At 44.3% G+C, this 20,589-nt stretch overlaps 1 protein-coding gene across 1 annotated transcript; it reads left to right on the top strand.

Annotated features, from left to right (window-relative positions):
• The first annotated feature begins 1,910 nt into the window (after window positions 1-1,910).
• On the top strand, window positions 1,911-19,567 carry LOC109758833 (small ribosomal subunit protein bS16m/bS16c-like). Its single transcript, XM_020317700.4, has 3 exons — window positions 1,911-2,270; window positions 2,556-2,601; window positions 19,336-19,567. Exons 1-3 carry the CDS (start codon window positions 2,138-2,140, stop codon window positions 19,565-19,567), a joined length of 411 nt encoding a protein of 136 aa, XP_020173289.1. The 5' UTR covers window positions 1,911-2,137.
• Window positions 19,568-20,589: the final 1,022 nt, after the last annotated feature.

Genomic DNA, 20,589 nt, shown 5'->3' with positions numbered 1-20,589 from the left:
ACATTTTTAATAAATCTTCACATATTTAAAAACAATGCTATGACATTTCAATATATATAACGTAAAGCAATGTTCGCATACTTTAAAAAATGTTTAACGCCGTTAAAAATGTTCAACATGTATTAAAAAATGTTTAACATATATTCGCAATGTTTAAAACATGCATTTAAAAAACTTTCAACGTTTGTAAAACATGTTTCACGTGTATACTAAAAATGTTTATATCATTTTTTTAATGATATAAAAACTAGTACATATATTCATGAACATTTTTTTGAGACATGTGACGTTTTTTATATCATTCACGAGCTCGGTTTTTGAATGGTATTATGCATTTTTTATTGAAATTACATGAACGTATATTTTAAATTTATAAACATATTTGAAAATATCACGAACATTTTTTAAGACACACAAACCGTAAGAGGAAGAAAATAAATTAAAAAACAATAACAAAAATTCTCCAGATCAGTAAAAACATTTCCTAAATTGCATGATCAAATATTCAAAATGCATTAACATTTTTTTAATGCATGGTGAATATTTTTAAAATTTTACATAAATTAAGTTTTGAAGTATATGAATTAGACTATTTTTAAATATAAAGAAAAACAAAAAAGAATGGAAGTTAACCAACGGAAAAAATGTATGAAGAAAGATGTTGTTTCTTGCAATTTTTAGCATCTTCTACCTTTTCACTTTTGTATGTAGAAATATGGTGTTGGTTCTTAAGAAGATATTGTTTATTAGATGTAACTATACTCACCAAACGAAGTTCCTTCACCCAACAAATGTTTTTTGTGTGCGCAACTAAGATCATTTTTCTGCTCTTTCATTGTACAATCTTAGTCAGCAGAGCTGGCATCGAAGACAAGAAACACAAGATAAATTCAAAGTTGATGTGTTGCGCTGTTAATACAACATTGTACCGATCTGAGGAATTTTTCTGTTGTTTGATTTATTTATGTTCTCCCTCTCACTGTTTGCTGATAGGGTTGTGGTGCCTGCAAGACAAGCCAACAACTGAGTACATGGATTGAAGTAGGAGGCTGCTAGAGATGTGGATTTCATGCTCGGTGAGTGCTTTGCTTGGATCAACTTTACATAATAATCCCTAATTTTTTAGTTTAAGAGCAGTTGACTGATCTTAATGTGAGGTGCTATTTTAGTTATAAATACCCTTGTCTGATGTACATGAATATGAATGACACTTTAATTGCTCTGTTGATAAGAGGTACATGAATATGATACCTACCAATGGCGCCCCCCCCCCAGCCCAAACGAAATTTTATTTTCATTAGGTATGAACTTGCACTGCCGCCTTGCAGCTTGCCGTAGGAGATAGACTGATCTCACGAAAAAATCGTTTCATTAGGTATGAACTGGCCCTGTTGCCTTGCAACTTGCTGTATGAGATTAACTGGACCTCCTTGAGCCGGCGACACATCGCGTGGAGGCGAGGAGAGACTCAGAGAGGGTGTTCGTCAACTGCATGAACTCTGGTCTGCCAGCCGCCCTCGCGCTTTGGACAAGCTCTCTGAAATCGTTCGTTCCCTATATATGGTTATATACATTGATTCGGTCCCTGCCTGACTGTACGAGTAAAAAAAAATTGGCTCCCCCACACTTTCTTGTCAAGCTCCACCACTGATACCTACTTAAATTTTATAAGAGTCATGACAAAGGTTTTCCAGGGATTGTTATTGTGCTTTGTGAAATTCATTTTGTTTCTTGCTAACCTATAGTAAATTGATGAAATGAAGGTTTTGTTTCCAGAAAATACAAGATAAATGAAGCTTAATTTTACTTGTTTTTATCGTAACATCCACTCATGCTTTGGAGGATAGTTTAAATTTCCTGAGGTTTTTAGGATCACTTTTTAGGGTTTTTATTAGTCTTTTTTAGGATCATTTGCTTTTTTTTTTGCTTGAGTAGTAGGATCTGCGATCGAATTCGCGTACATGGATCGGCCCCAATTTAGGGCATTGATGTAGGCCCACTAAGAAATACCTAGTTGGATAAGTCAAGCCCAGCCCAGAAGGCACGCACTAATCGCCAACCCAAAACCCTTCTTCCCACACCACCCCTCTAACCCGGAGAAACGAAGGCCGGCGGCGAGGAAGAAAAGAAGAAAGTCATGGTGGTGCGCATCCGGCTCGCGCGGTTCGGCTGCCGGAATCGGCCCTTCTACCGTGTGACGGCCGCCGACAGCCGCTCCCCACGCGACGGCAAGCACCTCGAGGTCCTCGGCTACTACAACCCGCTCCCCGGTGAGACAGTCCCTCACCCCGAATCCCCGGTTGTTCTGTTCATGCTGCTCGCATCTCGATTGGGGAAGAATCGGCCCCCGCTTACTCTGGTCGCGCACGCCAAGGATTCATGATGCGATTCTGGGCGTGCCGCTGGGAGTGGCAGTGACGGATCTAGAATAGCACTGCGGGAGTATATAGCAAATAAATCTCGCATTTTCAGAGGGGTTGTGCGTGGGAGCTTTAGTGGTAACTGAAGAATGGATGATGAGGAAATGTGTCCTCCTTTTCTGTTGCTGTTTGCAGGGAAGGATGGTGGCAAGAGGATGGGGCTCAAGTTCGACCGGGTCAAGTGAGTTTTGCTTGCTCCTGATTTGAAATTCATCTAAGGGAGTATTGTTCGGCTCAGTTATACTCCTTTTTGGAGAAAATTCCGCATGTTGTAGCTTCTGCTGCACCTGCCACTACTAGAAAAAGGGCTATAGACAATATGCACACTAATGACGCACCAGACATGCGGTGCGCCACTACTATATAGCAGTGACGCACCGTGTGCTGGTGCGCCATTAGTGTGATAGACACTAATGGCGCACCACAACTATGGTGCGCCACTACTAACAATTTTTTTTTTTCTTTTTTCCAAAAATACTAATGGCGCATCGTGTGCCGGTGCGTCATTAGTGTCTGTCTATCACACTAATGGCTAGACACTAATGGCGCACCACAACCAAACTAGTAATGGCGCACCAGTCACCCCGTGCGCCACTATTTTGTTTTTTTGTTGCAAAACTACTAATGGCGCACCGCCAGCTGGTGCGCCATTAGTAACCATGGTTACTAATGGCGCATTTGTTGGTGTTGCGCCATTAGTAACCTGGGACTAGCTAGATATTTTGGACAGCCACCTACACTCTCACTTTCCCCACTTCATTCTCTCCACCTCCTCCTCCAAACTTGTCTCGGGTGTCTCCTCCTCCTCACCTCATTTGCATCATAGATTCATCCAAATTAAGTGGTTAAATTACCCTTTTTTGATAGGTAAGTAAGGGAAAAACTTTCTTTATGTTGTAGATCTACTTTTTTCTCCCTCCAACAACGTGCACATGCACTTTTTATGGCCTAGCTAGATCTATGTATATTTGTGGTGTTGCATATGTTTGTGGTGTTGCATATATGTTTGTGTTTGCAGGTACCGATATTTGAAATGCGATAGTTGCCAATATTTTGCCGGAATGTTGATTCATTTCCGTTTCGGCGAGAATTTTGGCACTATGCATTCTTTTTGGTCATATTTTTAGGCAAAGTCATGCCAAATTTTTTCTTGGTTCTAAAATATCGTTTTGCTCTACCCCGCAGGCGACCATGGTCCGCACGATGACCGAAGGCATCGTGAATAGGTTTTTGAGCTCCGCGAAGGCCGAGATGCTTCAAAATAACGAGACGGAGATAAGATGTCCGTGTCGAAGATGCAAGCTGAGGAGCCTTATGGACCCGGATTCCGTACAGGTGCGGGACCACATGCTCTTGCGTGGTTTTATGGGGCCGGCCGGCAAGAAATGAGGAAGGGCAGCAAGACAACCGCGGCGAGGGCGGGCGAGAAGACGAAGAATCTCCAGGACATGATCACGAAGTAGATGCAGTACACAGTCATCATGTAGAAGATGCCGGACATGATGATGAGGAAGATGCCGGAGCAGACGAATGGCATGATCATGAAGATGAAGATGCCGGAGCAGACGACGATGGACCATCGATGGGCTGGGTGCAGGACCCTCATATTCAAGAGCTGCTTCTCAAGCAGACGGATAACGCAAGAGCTGCCGCCCGAGAGAAAGCCAAGTTGGATCAACTGGAGATAGACGCAGTTACTCCATTGTATGAAGGATGCAGGCCCGAGGATACCCGCCTGAAAGTAACGCTCATGGCTCTGGAGATGAAGGTAAAACACAAAATGACCGACGCATGCTTCGACGAGAACATGTCATTCTGGCACGAACGTCTTCCCAAGGGGAACAAGTGCCCGACCAGTTTCGAGGAGGCGAAGAAAATCGTGTGTCCTCTGGATTTACCGCACGTGAAATACCATGTGTGCATGAATAATTGCATCATTTATCGGGACGAGCACGCGGAGTCTACCATATGTCCGGTGTGCGGCGTCACTCGATACAAGAAGAGGAAGAAAGCTCCTTGAAAAGTGGTGTCGTATTTTCCGATCACTCCTCGTCTGCAGCGGTATTTCGCGGACCCTAAGGTAACAAAGCTCTTGCGTTGGCACGCGGATAGGGAGGAGAAGAAGCGAGAAGATGACGCAAATGGTCCGGAGATAAATAAAAAAGACAAGATGCTGAGTCACCCTAAGGATGGGAGCCAGTGGCAAGCGTTGAACTTCGAACAACCAGAATTTGGGAACGATCCAAGGACAGAGCGATGGTTATCAGAACTCCGGGGTAACGATGGAATCCTACACCGGTAACGATAAGGACAGATACTACGGAAGGATCGAGGAGATCTGGGAGCTGAGCTACGCTGGAGAGAAGTGTTGGAAATATGCCCTAGAGGCAATAATAAATAGGTTATTATTATATTTCGTTGTTCATGATAATCGTTTATTATCCATGCTAGAATTGTATTGATAGGAAACTCAGATACATGTGTGGATACATAGACAACACCATGTCCCTAGTAAGCCTCTAGGAGACTAGCTCGTTGATCAATAGATGGTTACGGTTTCCTGACCATGGACATTGGATGTCGTTGATAACGGAATCACATCATTAGGAGAATGATGTGATGGACAAGACCCAATCCTAAGCCTAGCACAAGATCGTGTAGTTCATTTGCTAAGAGCTTTTCTAATGTCAAATATCATTTCCTTAGACCATGAGATTGTGCAACTCCCGGATACCGTAGGAATGCTTTGGGTGTACCAAACGTCACAACGTAACTGGGTGGCTATAAAGGTGCACTACAGGTATCTCCGAAAGTGTCTGTTGGGTTGGCACAAATCGAGACTGGGATTTGTCACTCCGTGTAAACGGAGAGGTATCTCTGGGCCCACTCGGTAGAACATCATCATAATGTGTGACCAAGGAGATGATCACGGGATGATGTGTTACGGAACGAGTAAAGAGACTTGCCGGTAACGAGATTGAACAAGGTATCGGGATACCGACGATCGAATCTCGGGCAAGTAACATACCGATAGACAAAGGGAATTGTATACGGGATTGATTGAATCCTCGATATCGTGGTTCATCCGATGAGATCATCGAGGAGCATGTGGGAGCCAACATGGGTATCCAGATCCCGCTGTTGGTTATTGACCGGAGAGTCGTCTCGGTCATGTCTGCGTGTCTCCCGAACCCGTAGGGTCTACACACTTAAGGTTCGGTGACGCTAGGGTTGTAGAGATATTAGTATGCGGTAACCCGAAAGTTGTTCGGAGTCCCGGATGAGATCCCGGACGTCACGAGGAGTTCCGGAATGGTCCGGAGGTAAAGATTATATATGGGAAGTCTTATTTTGGTCGCCGGAAAAGTTTCGCACTTTATCGGTATTGTACCGGGAGTGCCGAAAGGGGTCCGGGGGTCCACCAAGGGGTCCACCAGCCCCGGGGGGGCCACATGGGCTGTGGGGGGTGTGCCTTGGCCTATATGGGCCAAGGGAACCAGCCCCAAGAGGCCCATGCGCCAAGAGATAAGATAAACGGAGAGTCCTAAAGGGGGAAGGCACCTCCGAGGTGCCTTGAGGGGGAAGGACTCCTCCCTGGCCGCACCCTTCCTTGGAGGAAGGGCCAAGGCTGCGCCCCCCCTCTCCCTTGGCCCTATATATAGTGGGGGGGGAGGGAGGGCAGCAGCAATCCAAGCCCTGGCGCCTCCCTCTCCCTCCCGTGACACATCTCCCTCCTCCCGCAGCGCTTGGCGAAGCCCTGTTGGAATCCCGCTACTTCCACCACCACGCCGTCGTGCTGCTGGATCTCCATCAACCTCTCCTCCCCCCTTGTTGGATCAAGAAGGAGGAGACGTCGCTGCTCCGTACGTGTGTTGAACGCGGAGGTGCCGTCCGTTCGGCGCTAGGATCATCGGTGATTTGGATCACGACGAGTACGACTCCATCAACCCCGTTCTCTTGAACGCTTCCGCTCGCGATCTACAAGGGTATGTAGATGCACTCCCCTTCCCCTCGTTGCTAGATTACTCCATAGATTGATCTTGGTGATGCGTAGAAAATTTTGAATTTCTGCTATGTTCCCCAACAGTGGCATCATGAGCTAGGTCTATGCGTAGTTTCTATGCACGAGTAGAACACAAAGTAGTTGTGGGCGTCGATTTTGTCAATTTACTTGCCGTTACTAGTCTTATCTTGATTCGGCGGCATCGTGAGATGAAGCGGCCCGGACCGACCTTACACGTACTCTTACGTGAGACAGGTTCCACCGACTGACATGCACTAGTTGCATAAGGTGGCTAGCGGGTGTCTGTCTCTCCCACTTTAGTCGGATCGGATTCGATGAAAAGGGTCCTTATGAAGGGTAAATAGAAATTGGCATATCACGTTGTGGCTTTTTGCGTAGGTAAGAAACGTTCTTGCTAGAATCCCATAGCAGCCACGTAAAACATGCAACAACAATTAGAGGACGTCTAACTTGTTTTTGCAGGGTATGTTATGTGATGTGATATGGCCAAAAGGATGTGATGAATGATATATGTGATGTATGAGATTGATCATGTTCTTGTAATAGGAATCACGAGTTGCATGTCGATGAGTATGACAACCGGCAGGAGCCATAGGAGCTGTCTTAATTTATTGTATGACCTGCGTGTCAATGAAAACGCCATGTAATTACTTTACTTTATTGCTAACCGTTAGCCATAGTAGTAGAAGTAATAGTTGGCGAGACAACTTCATGAAGACACGATGATGGAGATCATGATGATGGAGATCATGGTGTCATGCCGGTGACGAAGGTGATCATGCCGCGCCTCGAAGATGGAGATCAAAAGGCGCAAGATGATATTGGCCATATCACGTCACTTTATGATTTGCATGTGATGTTTATCATGTTTACATCTTATTTGCTTAGAACGACGGTAGCATAAATAAGATGATCCCTCACTAAAATTTCAAGAGACGTGTTCCCCCTAACTGTGCACCGTTGCGAAGGTTCGTTGTTTCGAAGCACCACGTGATGATCGGGTGTGATAGATTCTAACGTTCGAATACAACGGGTGTTGACGAGCCTAGCATGTACAGACATGGCCTCGGAACACATGCGAAACACTTAGGTTGACTTGACGAGCCTAGCATGTACAGACATGGCCTCGGAACACAAGAGACCGAAAGGTCGAACATGAGTCGTATAGTAGATACGATCAACATGGAGATGTTCACCGATGATGACTAGTCCGTCTCACGTGATGATCGGACACGGCCTAGTTTGACTCGGATCATGTATCACTTAGATGACTAGAGGGATGTCTATCTGAGTGGGAGTTCATTAATTAATCAGATGAACTTAATTATCATGAACATAGTCAAAAGGTCTTTGCAAATTATGTCATATCTTACGCTTTAGTTCTACTGTTTAAGATATGTTCCTAGAGAAAATTTAGTTGAAAGTTGGTGGTAGCAATTATGCGGACTGGGTCCGTAAACTGAGGATTGTCCTCATTGCTGCACAGAAGGCTTATGTCCTTAATGCACCGCTCGGTGTGCTAAACCTCAGCGTCGTCTGTAGATGTTGCGAAACATCTGACATACACGTTTTGATGACTACATGATAGTCCAGTGCGTAATGCTAACGGTTTAGAATTGTGGCACCAAAGACGTTTTGAAATGTCGCAGAACATATGAGATGTTCCGAAGACTGAAATTGGGATTTCAGACTAGTGCCCACGTCAAGAGGTATGAGACCTCTGACAAGTTTCTTAAGCCTGCAGACTAAGGGAGAAAAGCTCAATCGTTGAGCATGTGCTCAGATTGTCTGAGTGCCACAATCGCTTGAATCGAGTGGGAGTTAATCTTCCAGATGAGATAGTGATGGTTCTCCATAGTCACTGCCACCAAGCTATTAGAGCTTCGTGATGAACTATAACGTATCAGGGATAGATATGATGATCCTTGAGCTATTCGCGATGTTTGACACCGCGAAAGTAGAAATCAAATAGGAGCATGAATTGTTGATGGTTAGTAAAACCACTAGTTTCAAGAAGGGCAAGGGCAAAAGGGATACTTCATGAAACAACAAATCATTTGCTGCTCTAGTGAAGAATCCCAAGGTTAAACCCAAACCCGAGACTAAGTGCTTCTGTAATGAGGGAAACGGTCACTGAAGCAAAACTGCCCTAGATACTTGGTAGATGAGAAGCAGGCAAGGTCGACAGAAGTATATTGGATATACATTATATGAATGTGTACTTTACTAGTACTCCTAGCAGCACCAGGGTATTAGATACTGGTTCGGTTGCTAAGTGTTAGTAACTCGAAATAAAAGCTGCAGAATAAATGGAGACTAGCTAAAGCTGAGATGACAATGTGTGTTGGAAGTGTTTCCAAGGTTGATGTGATCAAGCATCGCATGCTCCCTCTACCATCAAGATTGGTGTTTGCGTTGAGCATAAACATGATTGGATTATGTTTATCGCAATACGGTTATTCATTTAAAGAGAATAATGGTTACTCTGATTATTTGAATAATACCTTCAATGGTCTTGCACCTAAAATGAATCTCGATCGCAGTGATACACATGTTCGTGCCAAAAGATATAAAATAGTAATGATAGTACCACATACTTGTGGCACTGCCATTTGAGTCATATTGGTATAGAACGCATGAAGAAGCTCCATGTAGATGGATCTTTGGACTCAGTCGTTTTTGAAAAGATTGAGACATGCGAACCATGTCTATTGGTATATATGCATGAAGAAACTCCATGCAGATGGATCGTTTGGACTCACTTGATTTTGAATCACTTGAGACATGCAAATCATACCACATGGGCAAGATGACTGAAAGGTCTCGTTTTCAGTAAGATGGAACAAGAGAGCAACTTATTGGAAGTAATACATTTTGATGTATGCAGTCCAATGAGTGCTGAGGCATGCAGTGGATATCGTTATGTTCTTACTTCACAGATGATTTGAGTAGATGCTGAGTGTATTTACTTGATGAAACACAAGTCTGAATTATTGAAAGGTTCAAGTAATTTCAGAGTGAAGTTGAAGATCGTCGTGACAAGAGGATAAAATGTCTGTGATACGATCATAGAGATGAGTATCTGAGTTACGAGTTTGGCACACAATTAAGACATTGTGGAAAGTGTTTCACAATTAATACCGCCTGGAACACCATAGTGTGATGGTGTGTCCGGACATCATAGCTGCACCCTATTGGATATGGTGCATGCCATGATGTCTCTTATCGAATTACCACTATTGTTTATGGGTTAGGCATTAGAGACAACCGCATTCACTTTAAAAGGGGCACCACGCAATTCCGTTGAGACGACACCGTTTAGAGAAACCTAAGTTATCGTTTCTTAAAAGTTTGGGACTGCAACGCTTATGTGAAAAAGTTTCAGGCTGATAAGCTCGAACCCAAAGCGGATAAATGCGTCTTCATAGAATACCCAAAACAGTTGGGTATACCTCCTATTTCAGATATGGAAGAAAAAGTAATTGCTTCTAGAAACAGGTCCTTTCTCGAGGAAAATTTTCTCTCGAAAGAATTGAGTGGGAGGATGGTGGAGACTTGATAAGGTTATTGAACCGTCACTTCAACTAGTGTGTAGCAGGGCACATGAAGTTGTTCCTGTGGCACCTACACCAATTGAAGTGGAAGCTTATGATAGTGATCATGAAACTTCGGATCAAGTCACTACCAAACCTCGTAGGTCGACAAGGATATGTACTACTCCTGAGTGGTACGGTAATCCTGTCTTAGATATCATGTTGTTAGACAATACTGAACCTACGAGCTATGGAGAAGCGAAGGTGGGCCCATATTCCGGCAAATGGTTAGAAGCCATGACATCCGAGATAGGATCCATGTATCAGAACAAATCATGGACTTTGGTGAACTTGCCCGATGATTGGCAAGCCATTGAGATAAATGGATCTTTAAGAAGAAGACGGACGTGGACGGTAATGTTACCGTCTATGAAGCTCGACTTGTGGCAAAGAGTATTTTCACAAGTTCAAGGAGTTGACTACGATGAGATTTTCTCATCCATAGCGATGCTTAAGTCCGTCGGAATCATGTTAGCATTAGCTGCATTTATGAAATCTGGCAGATGGATGTCAAAACAAGTTTCCTTACTAGTTTTCGTAAGGAAAGGTTGTATGTGATACAATCAGAAAGGTTTTGTCGATCCTAAGGATGCTAAAAGGTATGCTAGCTTCAGCAATCCTTCCATGGACTAGAGCAAGCATCTCGGAGTCAGAATATACGCTTTGATGGAGTGATCAAAGTTTTTGGGTTTATACAAAGTTTGTTAGAAACTTGTATTTACAATAAAGTGAGTGGGAGCGCTACAACATTTCTGATAAGTATATGTGAATGACATATTGTTGATCCGAAATGATGTAAAATTTCTGGAAAGCATAAAGGGTTGTTTGAAAGGAGTTTTTCAAAGGAAGACCTGGATAAAGCTGCTTACATATTGGGCATCAAGATCTATAGAGATAGATCAAGACGCCCGATGATACTTTCAAAGAACGCACACCTTGACATGATTTTGAAAGAGTTCAAAATAGATCAGCAAAGAAGGAGTTCTTAGCTGTGTTACAAGGTGTGAGTATTGAGTAAGACTCAAGACCTGACCACAGCAGAAGAGAGAGAAAGGACGAAGGTCGTCCCCTATGCTTTAGACGTAGGCTCTACAGTATGCTATGCTGTGTACCGCACATGAAGTGTGCCTTGCCATGAGTTGGTCAAGGGGTACAATAGTGATCCGGGAATGGATCACATGACAGCGGTCGAACTTATCCTTAGTATCTAGTGGACTAAGGAATTTTCTCGATTATGGAGGTGAAAAGGAGTTCGTCGTAAAGGGTTACGTCGATGCGAACTTTGACACTAATCCGGATGACTCTGAGTAGTAAACCGGATTCGTATAGTAGAGCAATTACTTGAAATGGCTCCAAGTAGCGCGTGGTAGCATCCACAAGATGACATAGATATTCGTAAAGCACACACGAATCTGAAAGGTTCAGACCCGTTGACTAATAACCTCTCTCACAAGCATAACATGATCAAACCAGAACTCATTGAGTGTTAATCACATAGAGATGTGAACTAGATTGTTGACTCTAGTAAACTCTTTGGATGTTGGTCACATGGTGATGTGACCTATGAGTGTTAATCACATGGTGATGTGGACTAGATTATTGACTCTAGTGCAAGTGGGAGACTGTTGGAAATATGCCCTAGAGGCAATAATAAATAGGTTATTATTATATTTCGTTGTTCATGATAATCGTTTATTATCCATGCTAGAATTGTATTGATAGGAAACTCAGATACATGTGTGGATACATAGACAACACCATGTCCCTAGTAAGCCTCTAGGAGACTAGCTCGTTGATCAATAGATGGTTACGGTTTCCTGACCATGGACATTGGATGTCGTTGATAACGGGATCACATCATTAGGAGAATGATGTGATGGACAAGACCCAATCCTAAGCCTAGCACAAGATCGTGTAGTTCATTTGCTAAGAGCTTTTCTAATGTCAAATATCATTTCCTTAGACCATGAGATTGTGCAACTCCCGGATACCGTAGGAATGCTTTGGGTGTACCAAACGTCACAACGTAACTGGGTGGCTATAAAGGTGCACTACAGGTATCTCCGAAAGTGTCTGTTGGGTTGGCATGAATCGAGACTGGGATTTGTCACTCCGTGTAAACGGAGAGGTATCTCTGGGCCCACTCGGTAGGACATCATCATAATGTGCACAATGTGACCAAGGAGTTGATCATGGGATGATGTGTTACGGAACGAGTAAAGAGACTTGCCGGTAACGAGATTGAACAAGGTATCAGGATACCGACGATCGAATCTCGGGCAAGTAACATACCGATAGACAAAGGGAATTGTATACGGGATTGATTGAATCCTCGATATCGTGGTTCATCCGATGAGATCATCGAGGAGCATGTGGGAGCCAACATGGGTATCCAGATCCCGCTGTTGGTTATTGACCGGAGAGTCGTCTCGGTCATGTCTGCGTGTCTCCCGAACCCGTAGGGTCTACACACTTAAGGTTCGATGACGCTAGGGTTGTAGAGATATTAGTATGCGGTAACCCGAAAGTTGTTCGGAGTCCCGGATGAGATCCCGGACGTCACGAGGAGTTCCGGAATGGTCCGGAGGTAAAGATTTATATATGGGAAGTCTTATTTTGGTCGCCGGAAAAGTTTCGCACTTTATCGGTATTGTACCGGGAGTGCCGAAAGGGGTCCGGGGGTCCACCAAGGGGTCCACCAGCCCCGGGGGGCCACATGGGCTGTGGGGGGTGCGCCTTGGCCTATATGGGCCAAGGGAACCAGCCCCAAGAGGCCCATGCGCCAAGAGATAAGATAAACGGAGAGTCCTAAAGGGGGAAGGCACCTCCGAAGTGCCTTGGGGGGGAAGGACTCCTCCCTGGCCGCACCCTTCCTTAGAGGAAGGGCCAAGGCTGCGCCCCCCTCTCCCTTGGCCCTATATATAGTGGGGGGGGGGGAGGGAGGGCAGCAGCAATCCAAGCCCTGGCGCCTCCCTCTCCCTCCCGTGACACATCTCCCTCCTCCCGCAGCGCTTGGCGAAGCCCTGTTGGAATCCCGCTACTTCCACCACCACGCCGTCGTGCTGCTGGATCTCCATCAACCTCTCCTCCTCCCTTGCTGGATCAAGAAGGAGGAGACGTCGCTGCTCCGTACGTGTGTTGAACGCGGAGGTGCCGTCCGTTCGGCGCTAGGATCATCGGTGATTTGGATCACGACGAGTACGACTCCATCAACCCCGTTCTCTTGAACGCTTCCGCTCGCGATCTACAAGGGTATGTAGATGCACTCCCCTTCCCCTCGTTGCTAGATTACTCCATAGATTGATCTTGGTGATGCGTAGAAAATTTTGAATTTCTGCTACGTTCCCCAACAAGAAGGTCCCGATGTTCCGTGTCAGATGGGCCAAGAGCGTCCTAAAAGAAGACCGGTATTTCACCACCATGGTTATACCCGAAGCCAAATCCAAGACCGCGGGCGCAAACGTCACCGCGAAAAATGAGCCATGGGTACTGGCTTCCCAAGTGGACCAATGCTTCTTCATTACCGACCCGTCAAAGCCCAGTCGTGTTGTCGTGAGGAGAGGCAAAAGGAAGATCATCGGAATGGATGGAGTCGCCAATGAGCAAGACTCGACAAGTACGGCGACCCGAAGATGGAACATGACGACGACGATGAAGTACCAGCATACACCACAAGAAGAAGCAGGACCACCCTACCTAAAGGACGCCCGTTCAAGAGAAGGACTCCATTTACGAAAAATAAGGGCAAGAAGATTGTGAACAGATAGCTAGCTAAGATCGATTGTATTTAAATTGTAGCCTTCATTTCTCGATTGTATTTCATGGGCACTTTTTGAACTCATGAATATTTTTAAATTTCATGGGCACTTTTTGAATTCATGAATATTTTTCAAATTTTATGATATTTTTTCATATTCAATATGAAAAAATATTGAATATTCATGAGGACACTCAATCTCGATCCCCCTCCATCTCGATCTCGATCCCCCTCCATCTCGATCGCTATCCCCCTCCATCTCGATCTCGATCCCCCCGCACCCTCCCCCGCTCCACCGCCGACGACGACCCCCCGCACCCTCCCCAGCCCGCTCCACCGCCACCGAGCACCCCCCGCACCCTCCCCCGCTCCACCGCCGCCGACGACCCCCCGCACCCTCCCCGGCCCGCTCCACCGCCGCCGAGCACCCCCCGCACCCTCCCCCGCGCCGCCGCCGCCGACGACCCCCCGCACCCTCCCCAGTAATGTCTTACCAATTCACAAATGAATGCAACTAAAAATCCAAAAAAACAAATTTGATTATATTTTCAAATAACAAATTTGATGATATTTTCAAATAACAAATTTGATGATATTTTTTCATATTCATAAATATTTTCAAATAACAAATTTGATGATATTTTTTAAAAAATTATTACTCTTTTTATAAAAAAATATTACTGGTTCATATTCATATTCATTTTCTAAAAAATTATTACATGCAACAAAAAATAAAAAAATAAAATTTACTTATGGCGCACCGCTGGGTGGTGCGCCATTGCTATGCAAAAAAAAATTACTTATGGCGCACCGCTGGGTGGTGCGCCATTGCTATCTAAAAAAACTTACTTATGGCGCACCGCTAGGTGGTGCGCCATTGCTATCCCTCCCCCGACTAAAATCCCCAATCCCTGATCCCATCTCACATCTCTCTCAGCCCCCCACTGCTCGCCGCTGCCCCGACCCACGACGTCGCCGCCCCTACGTGCGCCGCCGCCCCCGCGCCCCCCACCACTACAGCTCCTCCGCCGCCCACCGGACAGCAAGCCGCCGCGGCCCCCAACCATCCCGCCGCTGACCCGCAACCATCCCACCGCCGACGACCGCACGGGGTGCAGGACGACGACCGCCGCCGACCCCGACCCCTCCGGCGACCGGCCGCGCCCGCCCAGGTACCTCTCCTCCTTCCTCCTTCCTCCCTCTCCACCCTTCCTCCCCATTCCCTCCCTCCCCTTCTGCCACTGTCACCCACGGCCTTGGTCAATCCCGCACAGCCGCCGCCGCCGACCCTTCCCTCGACCGTGGCGACGCCGGCGTCCCTCCTGTCGGTTGTGCCGCAGCCGCAGCCGTTGTCCGTAGGCAGGGACAATCATGAAGTAAAAAGCAACTAGATATTGCTATTCACAATTTATTCAGTGCAATATTCATGTGAAGGCACCAAAACACAAACTTGACCCCCCCCCCAATTTTCCTGGTTCTGTAGTTAGGCAATTACCACATGTTTTCCTGCAGTGAAGCTGTTGTTATGATATGCAGGCATGAGTACCAGAGGGTGGCTACCATTGTTTGTAGGATTAAGGAAATGATCATATTATCACTGAAATATATTTAAAATGTCTATTTAGTGCCGTTTTCAGATATAACCTTGTAAGTAGAAATTTTAAACTGTAGCTGCAAACCTTTTCAGTAGTGTGTCTTGTGCCCTCCATATTTAACTTTAAAATCAACTAAAACTTTAACCAAAACTTTAATTTAAACTTTAACTGAAACTTTAATTAAAGTTAACTTAAGTCTTTTCCTTTAATAAAAATTGTATGGTGGATGTCTTGTTGTAAAATTGTATGCATAGTCAGGCCCTTTCATGTTTTCAAGGAAACACCAGACTTTCCAGTTAGTGCTTTCTCAAACTTCTGCAATTTGCACTTCTTGAACTACTGCTTGGAACTAAACAGAATTATACAATGAACTTCTGCAGGCTGATCTGAGTTGGACCATCCTCTGCAGCCAACTTCTCTTCGGCAAGAGGAAGAAAGGAGAATCAGGGTAGGGTTTCATGGCTAGAAGATATATTGTTGTACAACAATTTGTTACAAATTGCATTTATTGGTATATGTACGCTAGTTTTGTCATATCAGGAGCTTAGGAACTTATCTTGACTAATTTATTATAGAAAGCTGTTAGAGCTCACTTCTAGAAATTAGCAATAGCAAAATGTGGTTAAGATTTAAGGCATCCGGACTAAGCATATGTCTTGTCATACAAGTATCTCTTTCTTCAAGACCGGTAAATCAAGTGGGTAAATAGATGCTGCTGCTGGACTATATGTTCATTGGTACTATATGTTCAGAATGAGTTAACTTGCTGTCATTTATCGAAATTCATAATGTGCTGGACTATATGTTCATTGGTACTACTTGTGATGCTGCTGCTGTACTACTTGGGAATTTTGTCAACTTGTGATGCTGCTGCTGTACCCCGAGAGGCCCTTGAGTTTGCCAAAATGTCGATTAACTTCCGTTCCGGCAAATTCGGGTACTCCATATGTCCTATTTTCAGCAAAGGTCATGCTGAAATTTTCCGTGAATTTTAGCATGACTTTGCTAAAAATAGGACATATGGGGCACTTGCGACTAATGCATGGGCCGGGGTATCTTAGTACTTAATTAAGTAGGATCAACTGCCTCTTGTGTTATACATATAGAAGTGTGATACTCATAGTTATTACTAATGTCAGTTGCTCGTCATCGATAAACCCTAATCTGGTAGGATGACCTACTAAAAAAGCCCATACCACATATTCTATTTGGATGGCCCTGCTAACCCTTGACCATAAATACTTGAGATGGATGTAGCAGGCTTAAAGAAAGAAATGTTTTTAGGCCAACTCACTGGGCCTGGCTGAAAATGCACAAGTGTGCATGACTAACAATATTCTATTGTAAAGCTAAACAAGAAAGAGGAACCACTCATCCTAACCATTTGCTCTCAAAATTACCACTTCACTTCTTACTACTGAAAATCTTAGACCATCTCCATTCACCAATTGCTCAAACCAGTTCGAAGGGCGTGTTTTCACCACACCGTGGATTATCTTATTGGACCCAACAGAGATGATGTAATTTTGAATTATGAACATAGGAAATGTCGTCATCGGACGACGAAAGTCTCCCGGGGGAGTGCGGCTGATGCCACGACGGTCGAGGTCTGTGCGACAGGCCTCACCTGGACGATGATCGGCGCTTCAGCATTAAGCTCGAGGAGACCTTCGAAGTTGAAACGGTACGCAACGACGACAAGTGTTTTTTCATAATTAAGCATGACTTCAACTATTTCAACGTGTAATTTTCATCTTTTACAATTCGAGTATAGTTTATCCCATGCCATGCAAGACGCTATGTCTTGGAGAGGATGGATTTTGAAGACCATGAAAATTTTGAAACGAAGAAAATTCACCTAAGGACCCATCATGATGTGGATTTTGAAGTAAATCTGTACAATGCTGAGAGCGTAACCCATTTTGGTTGCAAAAATTGGGAAGCATTTTGCTAGATGTATGGTTTTGATGAGGGTATGCTTGTCACCATGGATCTTGATGATCCTGACATCGACCAAGACAATATGGACATTTGGGTCCTTGTTGATACGCCTCTAGTTCTACCGCTATGTGAGTTTCTCAAACATAGTTAATTATTAACTAATTTATATTGTTTATTTCAAAATAGTTGACAACTTATTTCCATTGACAGCTTATTTTGATTGTTCAAACAATGTGCGAAACATGGTAGACGAAACCCACTACACCGATGGCTTCGAGTTAACTTATCGGGAGAAAAATCATCTGGTCGGATTTTGTACTGATCTTGAGAATTACAATATCTACAATCAAACTCCTCAACATTATGGTCAATACGTGCACTAGTGCACGTGTTGAACTAAGGTAACTACCATGGAGATACCCTGGTAAGATTTTTTACTATTACGACATCCGTGCATCTTTTGCATACTTCTAAAACTAGTACATCATTGCTAACTATGAAGTTATTACTATGTTTTTCAACAGAGAATCCCAGAGGATTGTGTGCCTCATTTGATGTATCAAAATGGCAGCCTTCGTGTTTTGAACATATATCCAGGTCATCCTACGAATCTCAATTGTCCATACCGGATTTCTAGAAGAAGTGGAGACATGCTAATCAGAGAATGGAAAAAATGTATGGACAGTCGTAAGGAGGTTCTTGGAAGCAAAAGGAAGCGCCACGCAAGAATTGGAGACAGGATGATCTCCATTCTCCATAATGGAGAGTCAGAGTCTATATTGTTTTATGCTATTTTACCTTAAATAGGGTATTTAGGTTCTGCCTAATACTGATGATCATGTGCTAAGAACAATTAAGTAGGGTTGGTTCGATGACTATCAGGATGATGATCGTATGACTTGTTATTAATAACGAGTAGAAGTTGTATGATGATGATTAGTAGGACTTGTTAGGATTAGTATTACTTTTGACAAACTCGCTACTTGCGGTTTCGAGACTTGTAATGTTATAACTTTGTTCGGTATTTGAAATTCGGAGACTAATATGATGAATGGTATTCGGAGACTAATCTTCTATTATATTCGATAAATCTGCTGTTTATATGTTGTGCGCTCTATATTATGTGCAGTAATATGTTTTGTAACCTGTGCAAAAATCAGAAAAGAAAAAAAAATAATCCCTAATATTCATACTAGTGGCGCACCACTCAGCACACTAATGGCGCACTACAGAAAGGACACTAATGGCGCATCACCCCCTAGTGCGCCATTAGTATGCCAAAGCACATGGGTAAATATGGCCCCCTGGGAGGCATACTAATGGCGCACGGTGGGCTATACTAATGGCGCACTGCGTGGTGCGCCATTAATATACCAGATACTAATGGCGCACCAGGGGTGCACCATTAGTATTTAATTCTAATGGCGTGGTGCTAGTGGCGCACCAGTAGTGCGCCATTAGTAGGCAAAACTGGTGCGCCACTAGCAGGCCTTTTCCTAGTAGTGTGCTCTAGAAGTAACAGTGTCTGTTCATTCAAGTAACCTTGTTCTTTGATGGACGATTGGGTATTTTGGAGGCTAAACTAAATAGATTATGCTTTCTCTATGAAACCTAAACAATTCAGGCCTTTGTCGTTCTCATCCTTTGTGGCGGTACATTGTATCATTGGGGATATTGAGTGTGTAGGTAATAAAAATTATAAAACAGAAGAAAGACAAGCAAAACTATCTGGGGCTTGCAGCCTTGCACTATGCTACTTGGTTGTAGTGCCAACTGGCAAGCATTGTTCACTTCTATGCCCGCTTTGCCTCCATCCACTGGGGAAGAAAATGATCGATTTAGTGAATAAGGTGGTTCAAGTACATGGGATCTGTTTGATTGCATCCGTAGCAGACCTAATGAGTAGTCGCTACAAATATGCCATGCTATTTTTTCCGCCTGCACTGCAAGACCACATGACACCATACAACTATAGTGACACCATATAGCCATGCTTGTGTTGTAGGTACTGGCTGTCTGTTGGGGCACAGCCATCAGATCCCGTGCAGCGTATCCTCTTCCGTGCTGGTGTTCTGCCTCCACCTCCATTGCTAGCTATGGGCCGGAAGGGTGGGCCTCGTGACAGGAACCCTATTCATCCGATGACTGGCCGCCCCTTGGATCTTGAGGGTGTCACAGTTGTTGATGATCCCAATGCTGCTGAAGGTGACGCTGAAGAACCTTCATTTGAGGCGTGATAGTTTTTCTGTGGTGGAATATGGAGTTGTGCTGCAGGACAAAAGAATTTGTTTGCTGTGCTCTTGATAAGACTGACTATATGGCAACACTTTAGTCATGTAACTCGTGGTTTGTTAGCCTTTGCTGCACCATGAGTTGGCCAGCCCAGCCCAGCTGGCTCCAGTCTACTACTAATATGAGTCCTTTTTAATGGATTGTGGATGGTGTAAATTGCACCTCGAATGGATTTCTACATTCCTTTGGAATGCTCAAGTTGACAGATAATGTTGACCATAACCATTTGTGGAGAAGCTGTATATATATGCTTGTATGATTATTCTTATTCCTGCTGTGTGATCCAAATCCAATTGAATATGATGGATACTTTATTTGATGTTGTTGCAAAGGTGGCACATTGCTTGATTATTATGGATCTAAAAAGGATGTGACATATATTGTCTTGTGTGATCCCTTCCTTGCATTGGTCTGGCCAGATCTGTTGTTTCACAGCCGTGTTGCCTCCTAAAAGTAAAACATGTCCCAAAATTATGAAGTTATTTAGCTGAAGGGCATGTTGTCATTATTATGTAGTGTCTCATTGCCCCTTTTAAAGGGAAGGGCAACAATCGGAAGTTGCTATGCCGGCTTAGTCTCTCGGATCGGAGGTGCTCGTAGGGGTAGGGTGTGCGTCCTTGTGTTCTTTTTTTTGCGGGGCAAATTGGGAAGTTTTATTCAACAGAAACCACTCCGGCAGAATTTGCCAGGAGGCTAGTTACAAGGAAACTAGGAGTAGAGTCTAACCAACAATCTGTTGCATCCAGCGTGCTAGCTTGCTTCGCACAAAGGTGAGTAGGAAAATTTGCTGATCTCAACACATGTTGAATAAGAAAAAATTTAAAAGAACTGGCGTGCTCCCCAATCTAGTCAAGAATCAGCGCCACCACTGAAAAATCGTGGCGCGAGTGCGAGAGGTTAACAACCTCTTGGCTATCCGTCTCCAAGATGACTTAATCATAACCTCGAAGCTTTGTGAATATTATGC

The sequence above is a fragment of the Aegilops tauschii genome, chromosome 1 (genome assembly GCF_002575655.3).
Source record: "Aegilops tauschii subsp. strangulata cultivar AL8/78 chromosome 1, Aet v6.0, whole genome shotgun sequence".
Lineage (NCBI taxonomy): Eukaryota > Viridiplantae > Streptophyta > Magnoliopsida > Poales > Poaceae > Aegilops > Aegilops tauschii.
The sequence above is the reverse complement of the archived record's forward strand: the minus strand, read 5'-3'. Positions and strand labels throughout refer to the sequence as shown.

Coding starts and splice junctions, on each gene's coding strand:
- LOC109758833 (XM_020317700.4), top strand. CDS start 2,138: ATGGTGGTGCGCATCCGGCTCGCGCGGTTCGGCTGCCGGAATCGGCCC. Junction 2,271..2,555: donor CTACTACAACCCGCTCCCCG/GTGAGACAGTCC, acceptor TGCTGTTTGCAG/GGAAGGATGGTGGCAAGAGG. Junction 2,602..19,335: donor CTCAAGTTCGACCGGGTCAA/GTGAGTTTTGCT, acceptor CTTGTGTTGTAG/GTACTGGCTGTCTGTTGGGG.